Here is a 25793-nt window from a genome sequence, read left to right as displayed (position 1 = left end):
GCACAGGAAAGACCATCGTAGCTGTTGCAATTTTACCATTTTAGTCATTTAGTTTCTAGAAGCCTCTCTTTCTACCTCTATAAAATGAAAAGGATAATTAATTCATTAGCTATCTCACAATTTTTATGAGAAGAGGCTTGTAGTCAGGAAGATCTGAATTTGAATCTCCCCTCAGACACTTACTAGCTGTGTGACTATCAGAAAGTCATTTAGCCCTCAGTTTCCTCAGTGCTTCATAGTGTTGTACGGATCATTAAATGATTACATTAAATAAGATACATTAAACAACAGCTGCTTTTATGAAGGTATTTTTAATCATTTTATATAAAAACATTTGCTTGAAATATAATCACCTCAATTTGTCGTCATCATTGTCGGCTGGAGGATTGGTTTGGACCTGTGACTTTATTGATACTGGGAAATCCCAGAGAGGAAACTTCCTACCAATGCAAATCAGCATTTGTTTTGCAATTCATAAACGGAAATGTTAGTCAACCAGGCAACTTTCTAAGACTAGTCTAAGACAGTCTAGGCAAGAGACTTAGAGAGACTCCTGGTTAAATAACTTGTCTGTTGTTGGTGTTGTTCAATCATTTCAGTTGTGTCTGACTCTTCAAGACCCCATTTTGGGGAGATTTTCTTGACCAAGATACTGGAGTAGTTTGTAATTTCCTTCATCTCATTTTACAAATGAGAAAACTGAAACAGACAGGATTAAGTGACTTTCCCAGTGTCATACACAGTTAGGAAGCCTGAGACCAGATTTGAACAAAGGTCCTCCTGGCTCCAAGCCCAGTGCTCCATTATTTAATAAGCTACTTGTCTGATGACACAATCAAGATGTTAAAGAATCAGAGCTTGAAACTGTCTTTCTGATTTCAAGGGTAGCTCTCTATCCAACATCTTTCGAGATGGTAATTGCCTTCTAGAAAAGTCATATTTCTGAAAATTCATGGTCATTCAGTGTTCTGGAGCCTTTAAGTGTCAGCATTGAAAGTATCAGTATCAGAAAATTTTTGCTAGATGCCCAGTAACTGTAGACTGCACTAAGTAAGCACTACCCTGAATTTCATTCAAGACCTGTTGAGGAAGTGACAAAATTGTCCATTATGGCAGTCAGAAAACCTCTCTAAACCCTGGCTCCCTGACACAGCTTAAGACAAAAATAATACCTCTATCAATGGATCAATCAATCCCCAAGTATTTACTAAGTATTGATTTGTAAATCAGCACCAGATACCCTTGGGAATGGTGGAATGAAAGAGGCAGACCTTGACCACAAGGACCTTAGGATCAAGCAAAATAGATGAGATGATCCACTTGAAGCAATGGGAACAATAAATGTCAAATTGTGCAGTATGGACTTGGCCTTCTATGTTTTCCCACACCTTTTTCTCAGTATAAATTCAAAGGCAATTGAGGGACAGCACAGAATAACGGATAAATCATTGAACCTGGAGTCGGGAAGCTAGGGTTCGAATCCAACTCACATACTTAGAAGCTGTATGATCATGCAAATCCCTTAAGTTCTCAGAGTTTCTATAAATGAAGATGAGACTACTTTCACCACCTACCTCATAGAGCTGTGAGATCTCTTTGTAGGTATTAAAGTGATATAAATGGGATTTGTGTTAGGAGCCATGACTGCATTGGGGACTCCCTCCACAGGAGCAGCTAGGTGGCTTGATAGATATAAGACTGGGTGTGGAATCAGGAAGACCTGAGTCAAATCCAGCCTCAAACTCTTATTAGCTGTGTGACCTTGGGCAAAACACTTAATCTCTGTCTTTTTCAGTTCCTTGGACCTCAAAATGGGGAAGATAATAGCACTTACCTCATAGGGAAGTTGTAAAAATAAAATGATATAATATAATGAGGAAACTGAGGCTGAAAAATTAAGTAACTTGCCCAATCATAAGGTAATAAATGTGTGCAAGAGGTTCTGAAATCAAGTTTTCCTAATTCCAAGAACTGCCTTAAGGAACCTTGTTGCTACTTTAACAATCCACTTTAAAATATATTTTACTCTATTTTAAATAACTTGCCTATGGTCACACAGCTGGTAGGTTTCAGAGATGGGACTTGAACCAAGGTATTCCTGGTTCCAGTGGTGCTACAAAATGAAAATGAACTGATCACCCAACTCAACCTGATTGCCTGAAATCCATTCTGAATTTTCCTTCTCTTTCTGTCCCTGAACACCTCTCTAAATAGCAGTGTAGGTCCTCCTGAATGATTCCTAGCCCAGTCTCAAATTCAAGAGGGCCAGCCTCTGACACACATTGCTTGTGTGACCTCAGGCAATCACTTAACTTCTTGGTGCTCTAGGTAACTCTCCAAGACTATAAAGGTGCTTAACCTACTTTAGTACACGTTTTCCTTTACCTTGGTACATGTTTTCCTTTCTTGGGAGTTCATTGTACTAATGAAATCACAGGACCAGTCCCTATCACTATCCCTTTTATGGGTCTCCCAGTGCATCCTGGTCATCTCCAGTCATCCTGAGGAATATCAGGTCACTGGATTCAGATGGTTCTGGAGGAGAAGTGTGGCTGGTGACCTTGCACAGCCCTTCCTCACTCAAAACAATGTCAAGTGCAAGTCATATCATCATTTCTCTGATGGCATGGTTTTTCTTTGGCAATGAAGGATGAACATATTATGATTAAGGAAGATAATCTAAGACCAAGATGATACCCCTAAACCAATCCCAACTGAAGGGTGACAACTAAGTCACATTGCCCAATTTATTTTTCAGGCTGATTAAGTTACATTCGGGAACAGTTAGGTGATGTAGTGAATAGAAGATTGGGTTTGGAGTCAGGAGGACCTGAGTTCAAATTTGACCTCAGATATTTACTGTGTACCTGATCATCCTCCTCCTTTTCTCTCAGTCAGATCAAGAAATTAGTTCAGGGACAAAACTGAGGCTTGTCTAGAGATAGAGGGTAGAGGGAGGGAATAAGCATTTATATAACATATAGCATATATTTATATAGGCTAGGCACTGTGTTAAGCACTTTCATGAATATTACCTCATTTGAGCCCCATAACAAACCCTGTAACAAACCCCATTTTATAGTTGAAGAAACTGAGGCCAACGGAAGTTAAGTCACTTGCCCTTCGTCACAGGGCAAATGTCTGAGGTCAAATTGGAACTCAGATCCTCTACGACCAGCACTCTACCCACTGCACCACCTAGCTTCCTCCAAAGGAACACCCAAGGTATCTAAATACCAGTTTTAGACAGAGAGGCAGAATGGAAAGGAAACATAGCTGAACAAACACTTTTTAGGGGGAAATTGCTGCCAAAGCATGGCCCCAAACCAGTGTATCTTCTTCCTGGGAAAAATAAAAATAGCAGCTAGTGCTTTAAGGTTTGCAAAGTGCCTTACAAATATTATTCTGCTTTCTCCTCACAACAACCCTGGGAGGTAAGTGATTTTATTATCCCCATTTTACAGGTGAGGAAACTGAGGCAGACCAGCTATAAATGACTTGCCCAGAGTTACAAGGCTTATGGACTTAACTAAAATAGAATTAACTCAGGTCCAGCATCCTATCTTGCCACTGCCTATCTGCTTTTAAGAAACAGATGAATTGGGAGATAGACATCTCAGGCATGTCCTTTTGACTTTACATGACTTTTTGGGAGAGAGAGGAGAAGCCTAATTCCTCCTTGCAGGAGAAAAGCTGACCTGACAGAGCTGGGTGGGGCTATTAATTGCTCTTACCATACATGACTTGTTCTTCTAATTCAGTACGTGCAGAATTCTGCAACAGATTTCAGAAGTGTCCGGAAACATTGCCTTTTGCATTACCTTCCTTTTCTTCCCTCCCCTAATACTTACAATTGATCCCCTGGATTCACCCACTTTCCCAAAAATCTTATCACAAAGAAATGAAATCCAAAAATGGAAGTTGTCTGTGCTTTTGTTTAAATGAAGCAATTCACAACCACCACTCAGCTCTTCTCCCTCTCCCCTTTTTTCCCCAAGATCCCCTTTTTTCCTCCACCCACAAATTCAGCGGATAAGGGAAATGTGTATTGTATCCACAGCTTTATAGCTGAAAACGCTAGCAGGGTGGTGGGTTTAGCTAAGGAAGGGGAAACCCCACTGATGGAGGCGCTTCATAGTATGGGAAGCATGTTCACTTCTACATACAAGAAAATGGATAAGAAAGATCCTCTTCCTCCACTGGTCATGTCAGAAGTAATGGTAGCAGTAATAATAGTACTCAGCTAATGAGAGCAAACCACAAAGAGAACATATGTATATGTTATGTATGTACTTATATACATATATTGTGGGAGGTTTGAGCTTTTTTGCTTGCAACAGTTTATAAAATTTTATTTTGTCCTTCCCCCGATATTTTCCAACACTTCTCATGCTTTTTCTGGAGTTTTCACAGAGCAGAATCGTTTGGGGGAGGCAGTGAGAGCATTAAATATACAAACCCTCCCCTTCCCGCCCCTTCCCACTCTATTTTTTCTTTTCCGCCCTACCTAAGAGCCCAGAAGTTCCAGTGTCAGGACTCCAACCTGTGAACAGGGCAGGGGCCCCGGGCACAGTGTGGGGCTTGGAGATCCTGGCTCTGTGTTTCCGCAGGGTCAAGGGCGCTCACCAAGGGCCGGCCGCAGCCGCCCAGCCCCCTCGCCCTCATCCTAGTGCCAGTCCAGCCCTGCACCCCTAACCTGTTGGCTTGGGTCGGCGTTGGAGCCGCCTCTGCACCCTCTCCCCCTCCTTAACTTTCTAAATAGCTTCAGGGAAGAGGCGGGGTGGGAGGTGCGGTTAAAAGTCTGGAAACAGGTGTCTAAAACTTAAAAAGCTCAGAGGCGCCTCTCCACTTCTCAGGTTGGTGAGTCAGAGGCACACACGCCACAAGGGCCACACCGCCGGGGGAGCAAGAGAACGAGTCGGCTCAAGGAGGTGGCAGTGGCCGGTGTCTTCCCGAGCCACTGACACCGGACCAGCGGAGTTGGGGGCTGAGCCCGCCCCTGGCCCCCCAGCTCAGCCTTGTCCTCCCGGGCCACACTCCCAACAGCCTTTGGATTGCCCGCTGCCAGGCGCTGCTGACACAGGTAAGCCTCGCTCCTTTCTCGTGCGCTTCGGAAGAACCGGTAGCACCGGATTGCCCGGAGGGGCGGTGGGTGACCTGGGGATCAATTCTTATAGGAATCCGGCTTGCCACGAAGGGTCTGGAAGGGGAAGGAGAGGAAAGAAGAGACGGATTGTGGTTGGAGTTAGACTTCAGGTTGCATTTGAGGGATTCTGGGGCCATGGCAGCCTCTGGGGGGCCAGATCTAGTGCCAATAAGTTTCTTCGACCTAGTTCCGATGTGCGTCTTTCCTCCGAGCTCTCCATTATGGGGGTGCAGGCTCAATCCAGAGCCCTCACAATTCACAGGACTAGGAAAGTTGAATGGCGACACCTGAGTGGGGGAAGGGGACCGCAAATCGAGGGGACACGGGAGGAGGGGAGACAATGAACGTTCAGGGTCAAGGACAATAGAAAACGTGCGGATGGGACATTTGCTTCCCATTGGGGTCATTTAATTATTTGGTTTGCCTGACGCTGGACTGGGGACGAAAAATGACTTTTTAAAAAATAAACTAAGATGACAATGCCCACACAAGAGAAACTTCACTGTTTCCTCTTCACAGCCGCCTTCGTAAAGCGATAATAGTTTTCTGCAAAGTGGTGGAGAAAGGTCAGAATTAAAGGAGAGAATCTGCCCCACACATGGCTGTCTCTGTAGGACAGCCTCAGGCCAAAGACTACTTTTAAAAACAATAGCCTTCTCCCCCCCGCCCGCCCCCCCCCCCCAAAAAAAGACAAATAATTTTCCAAACAAATATAGTGTTCGTTCACCTTTGGTGTTCTCTAGACGGAAGATGCTGCGAATAATATTTACAATAGGTTTGGAGGCAGTTTGCACCGTTGGAGAAAATGTTTTCTTTAGAACAGTTGCCTCATTCAGTAATGCACCTGAGCTGACGAGAAGGGGGGAGATAACTAGACACTGAATATTCAGACTTGCTGAGAAACAGACACACCAGTTGTTTCATATCTTCTGAACTTCGCTGGTGTATCGGGTCTTTGGAATCTGGCAATAGTCCTATCCCTAAATTATGTGCTCCATAGCTTCCAAATTACAGGCTGAGGGGATGGAGAGACGAGTTGAGGGAGTTGATCTAGATCCAGGGCTAGACGTTCAATGTGGGTGTCAGATGCTGACCCTGGGTTGGCCAGTTATCTTCTTCTTGGATTACTGGCAGAAAGAGAAGGGGTGCAGAATTCAACCTTGCCTTTTCTGGTACTGAATAATCTTCCTTGATTCACCCAATGCCACCTCAGGTCGCCAGGATGCCTCAACTCGCCCTCTGGCAGTAGCGCTCCATAACTGCAAGGTGGTTCAGGGTGAGAGTATAGTGTATGGATTCCACTGTCCCAGTCATGAGGATGTCTCCATTTTTGATAAAAATTTTGGGAACGGTTGTAATAGTGCTTATCTCAAATCATCTTAACCTTTTACACTATGAGTATTTTCAAGACCAGTCTTTCAGTTTGTTATTTTCTGTATGGGAATTGTTTTGATTTTAAAATCAATAAAAGGATGATTTGTTCTTCAAATCACAGTCAACTGATCTCTTGGTCCTAGAACGGAAGAGTATTCAAAGACTTAGAGTTGGAAAGGTCCCAATCCAATTCCCCAACCTCAGTTTATAAACGGAAAGGGAAAAGAATAAGTATTTATGTAACACCTGCTGTGTGCGAGGCACTGTGCTCAGTGGCCCTTCAAGATAGGTGCTATTATTTATCCCCATTTTACATTTGAGGAAACTGAGGCAATTAGAAGTTAAATGATTTGCCCAGGATCATAAAGCAACTAAGTTTCTGAGGCCAGCTTTGAATTCAGGTCTTCCTGATTCCAGCCTCAGTGCTCTATCCACTGTGCTGTCAGTAGCTTCTAATGGGGAAATACTATGACCCTGAGAGTGTCAAAGTGACTGGTAGATACTAAGTGACAGGGCTAGGATTAAAACCCAGGTCCTTCACTCCAATCTAATAATAGACAGCACTTATAAGCACTTTGTTGCTTGCAAAGGAATTTACATGTTGTCTCATTTGATCTAGCTTACTTCCTACTCTGCCATTCTGACCAAATTCTTTGCTAGGGAAGAGGGCAAAAGCTTAAACCCTGTAAAATATATCCTTCCAAAAATTCCTTTCTTGAGAATAGAATTTTATGTCCTTTTATAGAAGTTGGAATCAGGGACTTTGGCCACAGAAGACACTAGAAAGTTTAGAGTTTCATAATATGATTCCTTATTGTTAATCCATCTCTACTGCTGTTTGCTTCAAGTTTATCTACTTATACATCCCCAATAACATAATAAGAATGGAAATAAGAGTAGAAACTCAAAAAAGACACCTAGTTCATTAGTGACTTCCAGGAAAGTCACCTTATGTAATTAAGTCTATATTTAAGTAATCCTTTACTTCTAGTGTCCCATTTTCAAGCTGTATTGTTCTAGATGTTTCAGTACTCAAGTCTACACTATATAATTTTTGCCATATTGAAGACCTCTAGATCTCTTCTGGTTTAGTGACCAAAAGAGTATTTGATGATGTCCATCAAGATGCTATCAACTGAGATGCTGGATATCAGTCAATAGGTGCCTTAGTTGCCTGCAGCTCTGCCACTGTAATGAAAAGAGATTTGGTTGAGTGCTTGCTTTAGGTAATAAAGCAGGACAAAACTTGCTCAAAAGCAGAAGAGCATAAACTTTTGAGTAAGAGAAGGATGTCATATTCATTATAATGGATGGAAAATAGGTTACTCATCAGGATAATATGGTAGGTGGTTCTTTTTTAAAAAGGGGATTATGACAGAAGGTGTGCAACTACATGTAAATGAAGACTGTTCATATCCTGTGACATGAGAATTGGAGAGATGAACCAATGGCTACTGGTACTGCCAAATTGTGAATTTCCCCATTTTTTCCCATCAGTTTTTGTTGATTAACATATAACCAAAATAAGATGTGATTATTAGTGAACCAAGATAATTGTGTTAGGTCAGAATTATGTGATTATTAGGTCATATTCTCTGCTGTTTTTTCATAATTTATCACCTTATGAAATACCTCCAAAATTAAAGCCAGTGCCCAAGCTACTTTATAAGAATATTTTCTGGGCCTTGTAAACAAACATTCCCCTTAGAAAGTGGGTCCTAAATTGTGATGGAGCTCGTCAGTTTACTTACTGACTGACTGACTGTTGGATGTAAGAGAACTGGGGACCTGTTTGTTTTGCATTTAGTAGGAGGAAAGAGTTCCCTTTTGAGAAATTTTGCCCGAGGACCTTGTATATAAACCTATACCATTACTACCAACTACTGTTACATGTCAGATTCTGAAATAATAACAGAATTGTTTTTTGGATGATGTGTCCATCGGGGGACTTGACTCACTATTAGTCAAGATGGCCTCATTCAAGTTGTTTCTTGATCGTATGACTAAGCTTTCTCCAGCCTCTGTGCCTTTAAGACAAACATGGCCCAGGATGGAATGTATGTCAATGGTGCAAACCAAACCTGAACTCTTTGCTTTTTATGGTTGACAAAATGGAGAGATGGCTGAGTTCAGTCATACTGGCTATGAAATGTCAGAAAATATTTCCTATATCTTCCCTTAAGGAAATGTTTCTCAAACTGTGCTGCAAGAAACCCTGAAACACCCCACATTTTTAAAGTGAATTTTATTAGTAAACATTAGATATAATTATTTTAGAGGATTTCACTACTCTGGTTCTGCTAATGTATTGTTTAAACTGAAGAGTTCTACCTTGCAGAAAAGTTTGGGAATCACTGCCTTAGACAGTTCTGCAATTTCTGACCTTATAGCTGTACTAAAACTGAAGTTTTAAAGTGTTTCACTCTCAAGTCACCCTATTATTAAATTACCAAAGAGTGAATTCTTCAGATGAGCTAACTACTTGCAATTAGCCCATCCTTCAGAGAACACATTAAAACTTGTCCAACATAGCGTGGGTACTATACATTTAATCCTTATGACAAACAAAATCGCTGATTTTGCTTTTATCCCTTTTTGTTATTCCTGCTGAGATTGCTTAAGTGTTGGTATTTGCTTGGGGGGGAAGATTTAAGATAGTTTGCTCAGCTGAATCTCAAAACTCTCATCAGTTTGCATTAGACCTTTGGTCCTATTTTCTTCTCTCTCTATTGTTTTGGGCTTGATTATATTCCTTTTTGTCTTTTAGTGCAAAGCCTGAAAAAGAGAAAATGGATTGGGGCACGCTACAGACTATTTTGGGGGGTGTTAATAAACACTCCACCAGCATTGGCAAAATCTGGCTCACTGTCCTTTTCATTTTCCGCATCATGATCCTGGTCGTGGCTGCTAAGGAAGTGTGGGGAGATGAGCAGGCTGATTTTACCTGCAACACTCTCCAGCCAGGATGTAAAAATGTGTGTTATGACCACTTTTTCCCCATCTCTCACATCCGACTTTGGGCTCTACAGCTGATCTTTGTGTCAACCCCGGCCCTCCTAGTGGCCATGCACATCGCTTACCGAAGGCATGAAAAGAAGAGAAAGTTCATCAAGGGAGAGATAAAATCTGAGTACAAAGACATAGAAGAAATCAAAAAGCAGAAAGTCCGCATTGAAGGAGCCCTGTGGTGGACCTATACAAGCAGCATATTCTTCAGAGTCATTTTTGAAGCGGTCTTCATGTATGTGTTCTATTTTATGTATAATGGATTCTCCATGACTCGAATGGTGAAATGTAATGCTTGGCCCTGTCCCAATACTGTGGACTGCTTTGTTTCTCGACCCACTGAAAAGACAGTCTTCACTGTTTTCATGATTTCAGTGTCTGGGATTTGCATACTGCTAAATGTCATTGAATTGTGTTATCTAATGATAAGATATTGTTCTGGCAAGTCCAAGAAGCCAGTTTAAATAACTGCCCAACTGCCAGATAAAAGGTAGATGAGTCAAAATGGATTGTGGCAACTTCTGCTAACTGTCAGGACCCAATCACCAATATTTCCCAAAATAAAGAATACAAACCTTTTTTAAAAAAAAAAAAAGGTCATTAATTGAAACCCCTGCAGTCCTCACATGATGCTCTTGATAAATGTGCCAGTTATCTCCAGTTGGAGATTTACTCTTAAGGCCTCATAGAAAGGTCCAGTTCTACTCATTTTTAGCTTTTTGTTCTTTAAAACAAAAGTTAGCTGCAGTGACACCCTTTACTGGGAGCGTTCGTTCCAAGGTGCTTTTCTTTCTACAAAGTGGAAATGTGCTTTTGTTTCTCTGACTGCGACTGTGGGATCGGAGGGAACACTAGAGTCTGGAAGGGCTATGGGTGAGCTTGATCTGTTTCTCATGGTGATGATGTCACTAGTCAACCACAAATTAAAGCTATACACATAGGAATTGAACACTTTGTAAAAGGTAACCATGTCATTTGGAAGAATTCATTTCCAAGGCTGTACAGTTGCCTTATACTACAACTTTCATTTTCTGGGTTGTTTTTGGTTTCTGGTTTGTTTGTTTCTGGTTTGTTTTTTTTAACATTAAAACAAGACATATCCTTTTTACCTATGATTGACAACATGCCCTGATTACTCTGTACCATTGCAGTTCCTCCTATTTCAAATCCTCAGCTTTGTGAGATGTAAATGACATGTATTTAGCTACTATCTTTTAATTATCTTCATTTAAAATATGGACTTTTGGTCACGGATAATTTGCAGTGAAACAGAGGGGACCTCCAAAATATTGGTGATATAGGTAGTAGCAGCATGTCAGCACCTCTCAAGGACTTATCTTGTTAGAAATACCCACAGAGCAGTGCTTACTCTTGATTCATGATAGTCCATGGCTAGTCCATGACTAGATGAGATAGTCCATAGACAAAGAAGAGATGAGTTTCAAACTTGGAGTGTTGGTGCACATCTGGCATCAGATGGTAATCAGTTGTGTTCTCTCATAGCACATCCTATGACATTTTTCTTCATTATAATGTAATTATAATGATGGCATTAAAATGTTAATTATTTCATCATAATATGTTCTGAATACTGTAAGTTCCTGGAGGACAAAGACTGTTCTCATTCATCTGTGTCCCTAGTGTCTTGAATATATGAGTTGGGGCTTAGATCTGTCTTGATCTAAGTTCAGTTATTTTCAACAGTTTGTTTCCTTTAAAAGTTCATAGGAAACAGAAAAACATTGAGCGTGAGCGTTAAAAATGTGATGAACAAAAGACAAAACTAAGAATTAGATAAATACTCTGGGGTGTAAAATATGGTTAACGGTTCCCTTAGGACAAGTTAAATCCCACTTCCACTTTATTGCTTGATATGTTTCTCAAACAGAGGTACCTGATTCATTGCAAGGAAAGATAGTTTCCTATCCTAGCATTGGTAAACCTTTTGTAATAATGATTTTTTTACTTGTAAGTTCATAACTAAAATAATTGTGTAATATCTAAAATTTTCCTTAAAATATTACAAAGCATAATAGAGTCATGCAGGTAGCTATTTTCACTTGATTAAATTTTTAATAAAACAGCAACTCAATTTTATGTGTAGTCTATTTTGTATATAATTACATTTAATTTTATATTTCATGCCAAAAATTTTAAAAATGGATAATTACAGCATATCTATACCATGCCAACACTCTTCTGTTTCAGCTACATAAAAATCAAAATACAAGAAAGCCTGGCAAAAGGAGAGTTAAATCCCCTATGCAAGGGTTTTTCATATACCCACTCATTTTTGCTCACTGAGAAATGGGGACCTCTTGACAAGAGAGGTGGATATTGATTGTATAAGTTTAGAGTTTCTGGGCCACAATTGTCTTTGGAAAGTATAGTTTAAAGTCCACTGAACTAGGTTTTAAATTATCCTTTTGGCTATTAGCTGAGTCATAGTAATCAAGAAATTAGAATGGGGAAAACTGACCAGACCAGAATAAAAGACATATACAGTGTGCTTTCTATGGCATTTTCTTCCTGTATTTATTTGTAACCAAAGCTGGTTATAAAAAATTGTTTTTTGTTCTTTGGTGTACATTTTCATGGGAAATAAACCAGATGGACCAGCCCTTTGTGCCTATGTGTGAGGCAGCTTGCCTGACCTGTTATAGACGCTACCAAAATTGAGATTACTCTTAGTTATATGTCCTCTTCTCAAAGGCAATAATAATAAAGATGATTATGGTGGTGATTTATTATGCTGACCTTGCCCTTTCAGAATGAAGGGCCTTAAATCCTGAAACTTCAAAGCAATTTATGCAATTTACACACAGAAAATTACTAGCATCATTTATGGGGGAAGGTGCAAGAGGAAAAATTATAATGCTAAGAATTTATGAACTAGTTTTAGACAAGAAAATAAAAACAAGAGATGTGGATAAAAATCTTTTTTATGATCCTATATCTCCCATAATGCTCAGTAGTGCCTTGTACATAGTAGATATTCAATAAATATTTGTTTATTTACACGACCTGTTCGAGTTATGCTAAGTTGATTATGTGTGCTGAATTTGGGGAACACAATGCAATCCAGGTGACACTTCCTACTGCAAGATAGTGAGACAAGGCCTACCCTGGTGCCTTGCACAGAGTAAGCACTTCGTGAATGTATAATCATTAGTTCATCTCATCTAGGGCTAGAAGGAACCACAAATGCTGCCTAATCCAACTCTCACTTTTTGCATATCAGTCAACATTTTTAAGAACATACTATGTGTCAGGTACTATACTAAGTACTGGAGATACAAATATGGAAAAAAATAAAAAACAGGGAAAGAATAAAAGAAAGGAGATGGGAGTGGCAAGAAAAAGATACCCAGGAGAGCATGATGGAGTCCAGTCCAAAGACACACAAGCATGTGGAAAATGAAGAGATGACTGGCCTAGAACTCCAAAAGGGTTTCCTTGCTCCAACCTCCAGGCTTCCAATCAGAGAGGCAGAGGATATCGATGAGGGGTGAGCGTCAAAGCTCACAGGATGATGAGCTTCCTGATAATGAGGTTTCCTGAACCTATAGGAGTACAGTACAATTTGTTGAGAGTTGTTGGGAAATGAAGAAATGAAAAACTGAATCCCCAGAGAATAACTTACCCAAGGTCACATACCTAACAATTAGCAAGGGTGATATTTGAACTCAGGCCCTCTGACTCCAGAACTAGTAAATGCTCCTTCCACTGTTCCACCTCTGCCTTAGTAAATTGAACAATCTCTGTGCCTGGAAAAAGTCACGGGAGAAAAAACTTTTAGGTCCTGTAATAAAAAAGACATTTTACTAGTTTTACCAGTTCTCTCTAATTTTCCAAAGAATCAGAACACAAACCATTTTTCCTTAAAAATGTCTTATACAATTACTACCTATTCCATGATCCCTTCTCAGAGGGTTGGCTGAATCCCTTCAATGATATAGGAAGGACAGGGACTTGATTAAGTGGTTTAAAGAGTCAGTTTTAAATTTTAAATTTAACAGTTTGAACAGTTAAAAAGTCAGAAATTATAGAGAGAATTGGAGGGGAGAGAGACAGAGACACAGAGAGAGAGACACAGAGAGAGAAAGAGAGAGAGAGAGAGGGGGGGGGGAGAGAGAAAGTGAGAGAGAGAGAGAGAGAGAGAGAAAGAGAGAAAGTGAGAGAGAGGGGGGGGGAGAGAAGAATTATGGAGTAGCAAGAGTATAGGTCTTAGTTGAGAGGTCTGGTTTTGACCCATACTCTAAGCTATCTCCACAGTTTTGCTCATAGTTCTCACTATCTAGTAACTTTCCAAACCAAAATGCCCTTACCTGGCTGCCATTCCCCAGGGACTGACTGCTTTTGTATTTGTACCCCTATCAGTTGGCACACATAATAAGCACTTCGTAAATGCTTTTTCATTCATTCATTCCTTCATGTGACCATGGGTGAGTCACTTTGGTCTCTCTAGCCTCAGTTTGCTTTTATATGAAATGGAGATAACACTTATTGGATCTGCCTTACAAGGTTATTGTTGTTCTTCATTCATTTCAATCATATCTGACTTTTCATGACCCTATCTGGGGTTTTTGTGGCAAAGATCCTGGAGTGGTTTGCCATTTCCTTCTCTATCTCATTTTACAGATGAGGAAACTGAGACAAACAAGGTTATATGACTTGCCCAGGGTCACTCAGCTAGGAAGTGTCTGAGGTTGGATTAGATCTCCTGAAGAGGCTTGCTGACTTCAAGCCAGATGCTCTATTTACTGCACCGCCTAGCTGCCTTGCAACCTACTACAAAGCTGTGGTCAGGATCAGATGGGACAACACATATAAACTACTCCACAAAGCTTTAAAAAGTGCTATATCAGTATTAACTATAATATTGTTATCAGAGCTTGCCAAGATCCTGGGACTTACAATTCTTAACAATGCTTCCAAGAGCACGATTATTACAAAAGCAGACCAATTTTAAATCTGCCACTAAAGATAGAGATCTAAACTACTGACTACAGTTTTCATCATCATTATTATTATTAATAAACTTTTGACATTCACAGATAGAAGCAGTTATGCGGTACATAGGATAGAATGCTAGACCCGGGATCTGGAATACCTGAGTTCAAATTAGGCTACAGATACTACTTACATCATCCTGGGCAAGTCATTTGATCTCTCTGCCTCAGTTTCTTCAGCTGTAAAAGGAAGTAAATAAACATTCATTAAGTACCTACTGCGTGCCACACACTGTGTGCTTAATGCTTTACAAACATTATCTCATTGGATCCTTACAACAGCCCTGGGAGATAGGTGCTATTAGGATCCAATAAGAAAATATGCAAAGTGTTTTCCAAATCTTAAAGGAATATATAAATGCTGTTTATTATTACTATCATTATTAACTTCCCTCCCCAAATGATAATAATAATTTATAGTATCTGTTCACACCCTTGCTACTCAAATTCTGCCCAAGATAGATCTTACACATATCTCACTGTCAAACAGTTTTGCCCAAACATCTAGTTAAGTTAAACCTTTAAAGAAAATCTGTTATTTCTCTTGGACAAGTGACTGGATGATTCCATTCTTATACAAATCTTATACAATTGAAAAAGAAAAAGGCAGCAAAAGCTTAAGACTTAAAGTCAGAAAAGCCGAAGCAGGAAATGAGATTCAAGTTCTTAACCAACATATGAGGAAATAGGGGGAAAAAATCTCCTTAAATGGACCTGAAGAAAGGAATATGCCATCCTTTCATTAGGCAATGAACTAATAGTAGGTGACATGCATATGTACAAAAAGTCTTTTACTGCTTTTAATCTCTCTCTCTTTTTAAGTTAATTCTGAACGGGAAACAGGGACTTGAAATATTAACTGAGATGGCTGGAAGGGAGAAAGAGTAAAGGAAGGTTTGATGAAAGACTATTGATTTTTTTTTTTTGAGAGCCATATTATCTCTTTCAGGTTGGAAGTCCAGTGGTCACTTCTGGTCAGACTCTGCTGCTGATGGGTACAGAAGCTCTGACCCTCTTTGTTTCTGACTTGGGGAAGGGGGTCCCACCCTCCCACCTCCCAGGGGCTCATCACTTTGATGCCACACAATGCAGAAGTTCCATTAGCTTTAACCCTGTTTAACCATTAGCTCAGCACTCCTAAACAGCCTCAATTTCCTTAGGAGACTTATACCACCACAGTCAGAAGTGAAAAAGATCTGTTGAAACAAACAATATCTATTTAGTGAGACACAATGCGGAATATTGGATAGAGAGCTGGCCCTGAGTCAGGAAGATCAGTCCTAGCTCTGTGATATCTACATGTCACTTAACCTCTTGGCGCCCCAAGAAAATCTAAGACTACAAAGTAGGGAGTAGATGCTAATCTTCTCACAGGGAGTTCCTTACATGGATGAAATTACAGGTTTCATAAAAGAAAAATATATATTCAAGCCTATAAGCCCCAAATAGTGGTACTCTCAGTGAATTAATAATGCCTTGTCCAAATTAATTACAGAACTGGTATCTAGTTTTTGAAAACTTGAATATCTGGGAGTTGTCTGAAAATGATAAGAAAGCCAATGTAGCAAGTAGTGTGTGTGTGTGTGTGTGTGTGTGTGTGTGTGTGTGTGTGTGTGTGTGTGTGTGTGCCAGTACATCTAGACATCTACTACTCGTGTCATATGGTACAGTGGAAAGAGTCCTGAGCATGAAATCACACGGCCTAAATCTAAATCCAGATTCTGCTATGTATTACCTGTGTGACCTTGCAGTAAGTCATTTAAGTTCTCTGGGCCCTAATTTATTTCTCTGTAAAATGGAATGGTTGGACTAGATGACCTCTAAATTCCCTTCCAGTTGTAAAGTTATAATTCCATGAAAAGTATTATGCATGGGGCGGGGCAGACTATAGATAACATTCTTATAGCATTTTTAAGGTCTACAAAGTACTTTACAAATATTATCTTATTTGATCCTATGAGGCAGATGCTCTTATTATCCCCATGTTACAGATGAAGAACACTGAGGATGAGAAAGGTTAAGTAACTTGTCCAAGGTCGCACAGTTAAACATGTCTGAGGCAAGATTTTAACTCAGTCCTTATTGACTCCAAATCTAGCACTCTTTCCACAGTGTCACCTAGCTGAGTAGAGAAGGAAATTTTCACAAAATTCAATTTGTAATTTGTACTAGATATAAAATGGCATGTCTTCATAAATGACAAATTTTAACAGAGTGATCTTTTTCAGACCTGGTATACTTAGATGGGAGGGTTGAGATGAAAGCACTTTTCAGGGAAGATGTAGAAGGAATTCATGAATTGTACGAAAGGCTGAGCCAAAAGACTTATACAATTCCATGGAACTAGTAAGCGTAGTTTATTGTGACTTAGTGAGCTTTCTTTCTGATTCTGCCTCCATAATTTTCATGCAACACAACCCAAGAAATGTTCCATCAAGAAACAGGACAAATATATCCCCAAACATATTGGGTGGGTATACAACTAATTGCCTAAAGATGACCAGAATGGTTATCAATGAGCCATTTGTTAACCTTGGGGGACATATGTGATGTTCCTTAGTTAGTGAGTTCTCATCTTGGTGTTCTTCAAAATTGTCTTTAATTAATGGAATGATAAAGTGGAAAGCAAATTTTTTTATTTGGCATTTAACACTAATCTAGGGAGGTGATTGATGCCCAGAACCTTAAAGATAGGGCCCAAATTCAAAAAAAGTTTGATAAGTGGATGACACAGACAAGGAAAAAAACTAAATTAATTTTAATAAAAGAATAAGGAAAACATTAACAGGAAAAAAGATGACTAGGGGCACATGTAGTAGAAAAAAGGTCTATTTGATTTGAATTCTATTATCCTAAATCACTCCTACAGTTCTATTATCTGCATATTAGATAAACATGCTTTCCATGTCTTCATCCAAATCATGGATAAAAGCACCGAACAGGTCAGGTCCAAGTCCAAAGCCTGGTGGTGTTCCATTGCTTTGTCCCTTCAAAGTGACATACACATCCACCTCAATGTACTGTCATAAATCAATCATTCAAACAATCAAACCACCTTGTTAAGTCAAACTACTCTGCCAATGCATTTTCCTGATGTAAAATTCATTTTCATTCATTTAATAAATGCATACTATGTCAACAAACTGTATGGCAACATAAGCAAAGCAAAGATGAATAAAATAGAGTCCATGTCCTTGTGAACTCCAGCAATCTATTAGGGAAAGTAAAACATTTATGAATAAAGAACTTCATTACCATGTAAGACAGCCCTTGGAGTATGGGAAGGGTTTCCACAGGGCAGACATGAAGGGAAAGGGACTAGTTTGGCTTTCTTGAGTTCTTCAAGAAGTACTGATTAGGGAATTAAATGACTTCTCAGGGTCTTTTCTTATATGATGATCTTATGACTATAATGGAACCCAAATCGTAATTCTTTTTCCTGGAAAGAGCAAAGGTTCTGCACGCCTGCCATCTACTGTCTAGGGGGGAGAACTACAAGGTGCCATAATTCTCGTCTGCTCATAATTTGCATCAGCAAGAAAATTCTTGGGAATCTGTTAATCCTGGACAGTCACCATATTTGCCATCTAAAAGGTCATGAACTATACACATCAAAAAATGACTTTTCTGACACACAGGCTCCCAAGGATTTTTTATGGATTTTTTTTGGAAAATGTTTTATTCTCATCATAATACTTTCCTTTTAAAAATTTTTATTTTTTCCCCAATTGATAAATGGTCAAAGGATATTAACAGGCAGTTTTCAGAGGAAAAAAAATTAAAGATCTCTTTAGTCATATGAAAAAAATGCCCTAAATCACTAGTGATTAGAGAGATGCGAATCAAAACAACCCTGAGGTACCACATCACACCTATCAGATTAGCTAACATGACAGAACAGGAAGACGATAAATGCTGGAGAAGATGTGGGAAAGTTGGAACACTAATTCATTGTTGGTGGAACTGTGAGCTGATCCAACCATTCTGGAGAGCAATTTGGAACTATGCCCAAAGGGCTACAAGAATGTGCACACCCTTTGACTCAGCAATATCACTTCTAGGACTGTATCCCCAAAAGATCATAAAACTGGGAAAGGGTCCTATGTGTACAAAAATATTTATAGTAGCACTCTTTGTGGTGGCCAAAAACTGGAAATCTAGGGGGTACCCATCAATTGGGGAATGACTGAATAAATTATGGTATATGATGTAATGGAATACTATTGTGCTGTAAGAAATGATGAACAGGAAGACTTTAGAGAGGCCTGGAAAGACTTATATGATCTGATGCTGAGCGAAAGGAGCAGAACCAGGAGAACTTTGTACACAGCAACAACCACAGTGTGTGAGGATTTTTTCTGGTAGACTTAGAACTTCATTGAAATGCAAGGACTTAAAAAATTCCCAATGGTCTTTTAAGGCAAAATGCCTTCCACATCCAGAGAAAGAACTATGGAATTCAATCACAGATTGTAGCTGATCATTTTCTTTTGTATTACATTTTGGTTTGTTATATGATTTCTCCCATTCATTTTAATTCTTCTATACAACATGATTATGGTGAAAATGTATTTAATAGGCATGTATGTGTAGAACCTATATAAAACTGTATGCTGTCTTGGGGAGGGAGAGGAAAGGGGAGGGGAGGGAGGGAAAGAAAAAAATCTAGATTGTTTGGTAGTGACTATGGAACACTGAAAATAAATTAAATTTTTTTTAATTTTATTTTTAATTTATGGAATAAAACAAGAATTTACATAACATAATACATAAAAAGATGATTGCATATGAGACTGCAAATCTACTATTCATAACTTGCTATTCCTTTCAAATGTACAACCAAATTATCATGCCAATTTTTTCTTCCCTCCCCTCATTATAATATTTTCATTCAAGTAAGAAACAAAAATGTATGAGTCCACCAAAATTTCTCTCTTTTTTACTTCCAAAACATTCAAGGTAGTAAAATAAATAATACCAACATGCTTTTCTGCCCCAAAAAATAAACTGTAACTACAGGCAAGTATGATCTAATATTTAAGTTTCTATTGTTGTACTGTACCTAGTTTTGAAATCTCACAGTTTAGAATGACTAAATTGCTAGGTGATTCATTGGAGAGAGAGCTGGGCCTGGATTTAGGAATATCTAAGTTCAAATATGGCCTTAGATACATACTACCAGAGTGGAGGTGGCCAATCATGTAACCTGACTATCTCAGTTTCCTTAACTGTAAAAAAAGGGATAATAATTGCACCTACCTCTCAGGACTGTTGTGAGGACTAAATCAGATGATATTTGCAAAGCACAGTGCCTGGATTTAATAAAGGCTTAATCAATTCTCCTCCTCTACTAAATCCAATGAAGAGATATGAAACATGTTATATTTGTACTGAACATAGCTACAACAAAATGGAAAGTGAAAAAGCAATTCCTTATTAAGTTTTCAAAATTGCCATGTTAGGTCAATATGGCAGTTCAAGGTGAACTTAATACTTCTCTTTACATTCTAACAATTAGAACCATTGCTATACTGGGGCGGGGGGAGCTAATGATACTTTCCCACTAAGGGGTGCCTCTGATCTGAACCCACAAATTCAGTCTAGATAAGGTGTAGTCTTGGGGGAATCTGATCACCTGAAAAACTCTGACTCCTTTTCTCAAACTCTTTGGTTTGTTATACCCCATCCTGGTTGCCTCGGTGAAAAATTACTTGAAGCTTAGATTTGGCTTATGTTTAAAGTCTCCCCAAAGGGCAAAGTAGAACTGTGCTCAATGTACAAATAAAGCAGGTTTAGAACAGATATTTATTTAATCCACACAAAAGAAATGTTAAATACAAAAAACTCTTATAAACTTGAACTGATGGAAACTTTTAAAAAAACCTCAAATAATAACTAGTGTTATTCCAGGAGACTGAGAACTGATTTCAGAATATGAAACAGTGTGGGGGACTGCTAAATAGTGATTGTTTTATTTTATCTTGGCTCTGTACTATACAGATAACTCCTTCCCATTCCATGACCTCTGGTAAACCAGGGAAGGTCCTTTCACTGTCAGTGGTATCATTTCCTACCAGTCTATTCTAGCTAAGCTCTCAAGACCCAGGATCTTTAAACCTCTCAATATCACAAGACTGCCTCCAACACTGGACATATCCATCTTGAGATCGTTACTCTGTCATCTGTATTCAGAAACAGAAATATAAAATGGAAAGGGCAACCAAGAGCCCCACAGGCCAGGCTCAGCTCATTCAGGTTGATCACTTGCATTAGTTGCTACCTAGGAGCAGTTGCCATGTGGCCAATATGGGGGAACAGACATCCTAACTCCTCCTTTCAACCTTCACAGGATCAGTTTTTGCCACTTAGAGGGTCGATGGAAGAAGAAGGAGAGGGGCAGAGTCAGTCCTTTTTAAAAGTTTATTGAGTCGCTAGCTCTTTCTATTCAGTGGCAAAGAAGCAGGTTGTTTCATCCTCCCCATAGCACCCAAGTCCTTCAGAACTAACACACAGTTAGTTAGAAGCAACTAGCAGCTTCATAATCCCCAAAGCACCCATACTGAGCTATCATATGTGGTCATCTGGAGATAGTCAGAGCAGCTTTGAGTATGCCCTTCTACAACATTCTGAGAAAAGGCATCTCAGTCCAATAATAACCACTGATATATCAAAGTTCTCCACTAATAGCTACTTCTTCTCCTTATAAAAACCAGAGTCTATGTTGTAGATTTTTACAGTCATGAACACAAGTACCTCAAAGAATCAGATTTCACTTTTTTACCCAACATCTCATTCCTGCTTTAGACTGGGGATGGTCATTATACAAAGTTCAGACCCCAAACTGTGCTTCTTCAGAAGGCAATTGATTGTAGTAAATATAACCCATTAATAAATAATGGTGTAATTTGTTGTGTACATCCAAAGACTTACCAAACATTGTTGACTCTGTCCTATTATTTTATCCCTATGAGGCATGCATTAAAATCAAGTTATGCCCATATTGACCATCCAAAAATAGAAATAATAGGCTAAGTTTGAACAAACAGATTAACCCCCATAAAAGATATATTAGGTTCTTGCTTTGTTGGGTCAATTGAGGAAGTAAATTCCAGAAAATTCTTGAGAATGCTCTTCCCAATTCAAACTCTGGTGCTTTTAGGCAAGAGCACTAGGGTAATCTTTAATGACGTCAGTAAAGACTCATGCTATGGGGCAGCCTATGTAATCCATATCTGGTAAGATTTTATGAATAAAGATCACAATCTGGAAAACACAAGAAAGTCAAATTGGAAACCAGAGTACAACACACTTACAGCATTTCTTTTCCCAAATAATCACATTGTCCTAAATTTGTTGTTTCTCTAGATTAACTGAAGTTCCTGCAGTAACTTGATTCCAAAGGAAAGTACCCATTAGAATTCATTATCATAATCTGGTCTAAGAATTTCACATTTTATTCTATATGACCATTTTGGGCTACACTACCATCTTAGGGGAAACCAGAAACAATCAGAGGATTAGAAGGATGTACCCCTAGAATCTTTTCATTTATATAAATTGCAAAATTTTCAAACCAGGAAAGAGAGATTAATTTACAAGGGTTTCCTCTTTAAAAGCTTTGCAACATTTGGGTTTAGAAGTAAGCATTCAAAGTAGCTGTGAGCTCTCCCACCAGCGCACTCCACTCCCCCATGCCTCCAGGTGCGGCACCACCTCCTCTCTCTCTCTTAAGGGTTTAAACTTGCCACTTCAAAGTTCACCAGGGATGGTGATATTGCTGCTTTCCTGGATGATGATGGCTCTGGAATGTGCAAAGGTGGCTTTGTAGGAGACAGTGCCCCTCGAGCCGTCTTCCCCTCCATTATTGGGAGCCCTAGACATCAGAGTGTGATGATGAGTATGGGCCAGAAAGACAGCTAGATGGGGGATAAGGCCCAGAAGGGGAGAGGTATTCTGACCCTGAAGTACCCCAATGAACATGGTACTGTCACCAATTGGGATGACATGGAGAAGATTTGGCATCATACTTTCTACAGTGAGCTCCGTGTGGCCCCTGAAGAGTACCCTGTGCTGCTCACAGAAGCCCCCCTGAACCCCAAAACCAACAGAGAAAAGATGACTCAGATTATGTTTGAGACCTTCAACACCCTGGTCATGTATGTTGCCATCCAGGCTGTGCTGTCCCTGTATGCCTCTGGTCATACCACTGGTATTGTGATGGACTCCGGTGATGGTGTGACCCACACTGTGCCCATCTATGAAGGTTATGCCCTTCCCCATGCCATCCTCCATCTGGATCTGGCTGGCTATGCTCTGATGGATTACCTCATGAAGACCCTGACGGAGATAGGGTACAAGTTTCACTACCACAGCTGAGAGGGAAATCATGTGTGACATCAAGGAGAAGCTGTGTTACATCACCCTAGACTTTGAGCAGGAGATGGCCACTGATGCATCTAGCTTCTCTCTGGAAAAAGAGCTATGAGCTCCCTGATGGTCAAGTTATCACCAATGGCAATCAGAGATTCCGGTGCCCAGAAGCTCTCTTCCAGCCATCTTTCTTAGGTATGGAATTCTGTGGAAACCACGAAACTACCTTCAACTCAATTATGAAGTGTGGTGTTGACATCCTTAAGGATTTGTATGCCAATACTGTACTGTCTGGTGGTACCACTATGTGCCCAGGCATTGCTGACAGGATGCAGAAGGAGATAACAGCCCTAGCTCCCAGCACAATGAAAATCAAGATCATTGCCCCACCTCAGCGCAAATACTGTCTGGATTGGAGGCTCCATCCTGGCATCTCTTTCCACCTTCCAGCAGATGTGGATCAACAAGCAGGAGTATGATGAATCTGGGCCCTCCACTGTCCACCACAAATGCTTCTAAATGGACTGTTTGTGGGTTTTTTTATTGGTTTTTTTTTTTTTTTTGGTCAAAAGGGTGTGACATGATAATTGCCCAAAAAAAGAGATGACATTGGCATGGCTTTTTTTGTTTTGGGGTTTTTTTTTTTTTGGTTTGGTTTGGTTTTTTTTGGCCCTTGACTCAGGATTTAAAAACTGGAATGGTGAAGGTGATGAGCAGTCTAAGTATGTTGGAGGCAAACATCCCCAAAGCTCTACAGTGCGTCTTCAGGACTCTGATTGTACATTTGTTTTTGTTTTTTTATAGTCATTCCAAATATTGTATAATGCACTGTTACAGAGTTATGAGCCTCCATGAAGGCTGCCCTCTGCTAGAGCAAAGGAGCTAAGTAACACATCCAGATGGAGAGAGGGGGAGAGGGGAAGGTACTAGTATTGCTTTACATGTAAATTAATGTAATCCTTTAAAAAAAACTTTTTGTATCTTCCTCCTTAATACTTGTTCCTTTTTTTTTTAAAATTGTCAGCCATATTGAATGGCCCCCTAAATTCTCTCCCTGCCTCCAACATAGATGTGAATGAAGACTTCACAGTCTCCCTGCGAGTTTTATGAGATTGGTGCCAGCACTTGGGGGAGTGGAGGAGCTTTACCTGTACACTGACTTAAGACCAGTTCAAATAAAAGTGCACACGTTAAAGAAAAAAAAAGTAAGCATTCAAATGCTGCAGGTAATTTTTATAAGAATCTTTATGGAAAATATTTGCAGAAGATAGCTTTAAATAAAAGTAAATTATTCCTTCCTGACTCGGTTTTCTTTTACACAAAAAAGATCCTCATCTATCTAGGATGATTAAGATTTGATCCAGCTTTAAAGGGAAGAGGACTGAGTGAAGCTAACTACAAAATCACTCAAAGTTCATTCTAGAGCTAAGATTCTATGAGTAGGACACCTAGAGCATTGATATACTCAGGATTTTTCAAGAAAAAAATATAGATATCAGTCTAGGAAATGTTGTAGGAAAGCACTTTTGGCTGTTGTTTTAATACTAATGATATTACAGGAAAAGTCTTTTTGGCAAAATAACCTGGAATCAAATTGAATGATTCACCAAATTCTTCTAAGAAAGTCCTGGGAAAACTGTCAACATCATTCCAAGACAGAGTTATTTCTTGCCCTCCAGCTGCTAGTTCATTAAGGTTACATTGTAACTACTCTCCATGATATATGATATGACCTTCTAGATATTTGTGTATATATTGGCTCTCCTATTAGAATGGAAGCATCTTGAGGACAGCAGCCATTTTCCATCTTTCTTTGTAACCCCCAGCACTTAGCACAGCTCCTAGCAATATTAGGTTCTTAATAATTGATCCCTGATAGATTGATTTGATTCTGCCACATCATTCGTTCATTCATCTATTCAGTCATTCATAAGACAAATGCTTCATGAGCACCTACTTTGTTTAGGGCACAATGTAGATATTGTAAGACATACAAGAGGAAAAGGGACCCATACAAAAATATTTATAGCAGCTTTTCTTGTAGTGGCAAAAAACTAGAAACTAAGAGGGTAAACTTTTACTGGGGGATAGTCAAATGATGACATATGAATAATTTATACAATTATACCAACATTGTAAAGAAAAATGACTTGGAAAGTCTGAGGAGCCAACCACGATTCCAGAGGACCATTGATGAAATGTGCTACCCATCTCCTGACAGAGAAGACTGATTCAGGATGAAGAATTAGACATAGCCAATGTGGAAATCTATTTTGCATGACTAGGTACAATTGTTACAAGGGTTTTGGCTTTTTTTATAGGCCCAGTAATAGTATCACTTGGATCAAAGGGTATGCACAGTTTAGTAACTTTGAGGGCATTGTTCCAAATTGCTTTCCAGAACGGCTAGACTAATTCATGGCTCCACCAACACTGTTCAAAGATAGTTTCAAGATGCCTCTTTTTAGTTAGCCTCCCTTATTTTAAAGGAATTATTTTGTTGGTTAAAAAACCAACAATTTTAGATTTCTGTGATAGTTTAAAGATTACAATCTACTTTGAATATATGACCAGTGATATTTCTGTATATTTGTCACAAGCTTCAAAAGCTTTTAAACAACCTTGGAAGTATTTCCTGGATTCAATAACAAACCTACACTCCATCTGTCTTTGAGATTCGACATGCATCTACTCCGTGTTTTGTTAAAAATGGTCATTTTAATTAAAGTTCATCTGAGAAGGAACATAGCAATCAGACTTCGAATCAAAAGAACCTGTTGCTGCAGGTTGAATAGTATGAGTACATGAATTTTTAAGTACTCCTGCCAAGACAAACAGAAAAAAAACGAGTTTGTACCAATCCAAATGGGATTAACTTCCTCTCT

At 39.3% G+C, this 25793-nt stretch overlaps 1 protein-coding gene and 1 pseudogene across 1 annotated transcript; both read left to right on the top strand.

Moving 5' to 3' along the window:
• The first annotated feature begins 4569 nt into the window (after positions 1 to 4569).
• GJB2 (gap junction protein beta 2) lies at positions 4570 to 12549 on the top strand. The gene is made up of 2 exons (XM_072611672.1): positions 4570 to 5083; positions 9288 to 12549. Exon 2 carries the CDS (start codon positions 9310 to 9312, stop codon positions 9988 to 9990), a length of 681 nt encoding a protein of 226 aa, XP_072467773.1. The 5' UTR covers positions 4570 to 5083; positions 9288 to 9309; the 3' UTR covers positions 9991 to 12549.
• An 8365-nt stretch (positions 12550 to 20914) lies between these two features.
• On the top strand, positions 20915 to 24107 carry LOC140507774 (actin, cytoplasmic 1 pseudogene; annotated as a pseudogene).
• The last annotated feature ends 1686 nt before the right edge of the window (positions 24108 to 25793 follow it).

This window comes from Notamacropus eugenii, chromosome 5 (genome assembly GCF_028372415.1).
Source record: "Notamacropus eugenii isolate mMacEug1 chromosome 5, mMacEug1.pri_v2, whole genome shotgun sequence".
Lineage (NCBI taxonomy): Eukaryota > Metazoa > Chordata > Mammalia > Diprotodontia > Macropodidae > Notamacropus > Notamacropus eugenii.
This window is presented reverse-complemented; position numbering and strand designations above follow the sequence as displayed.

Coding starts and splice junctions, on each gene's coding strand:
- GJB2 (XM_072611672.1), top strand. CDS start 9,310: ATGGATTGGGGCACGCTACAGACTATTTTGGGGGGTGTTAATAAACAC.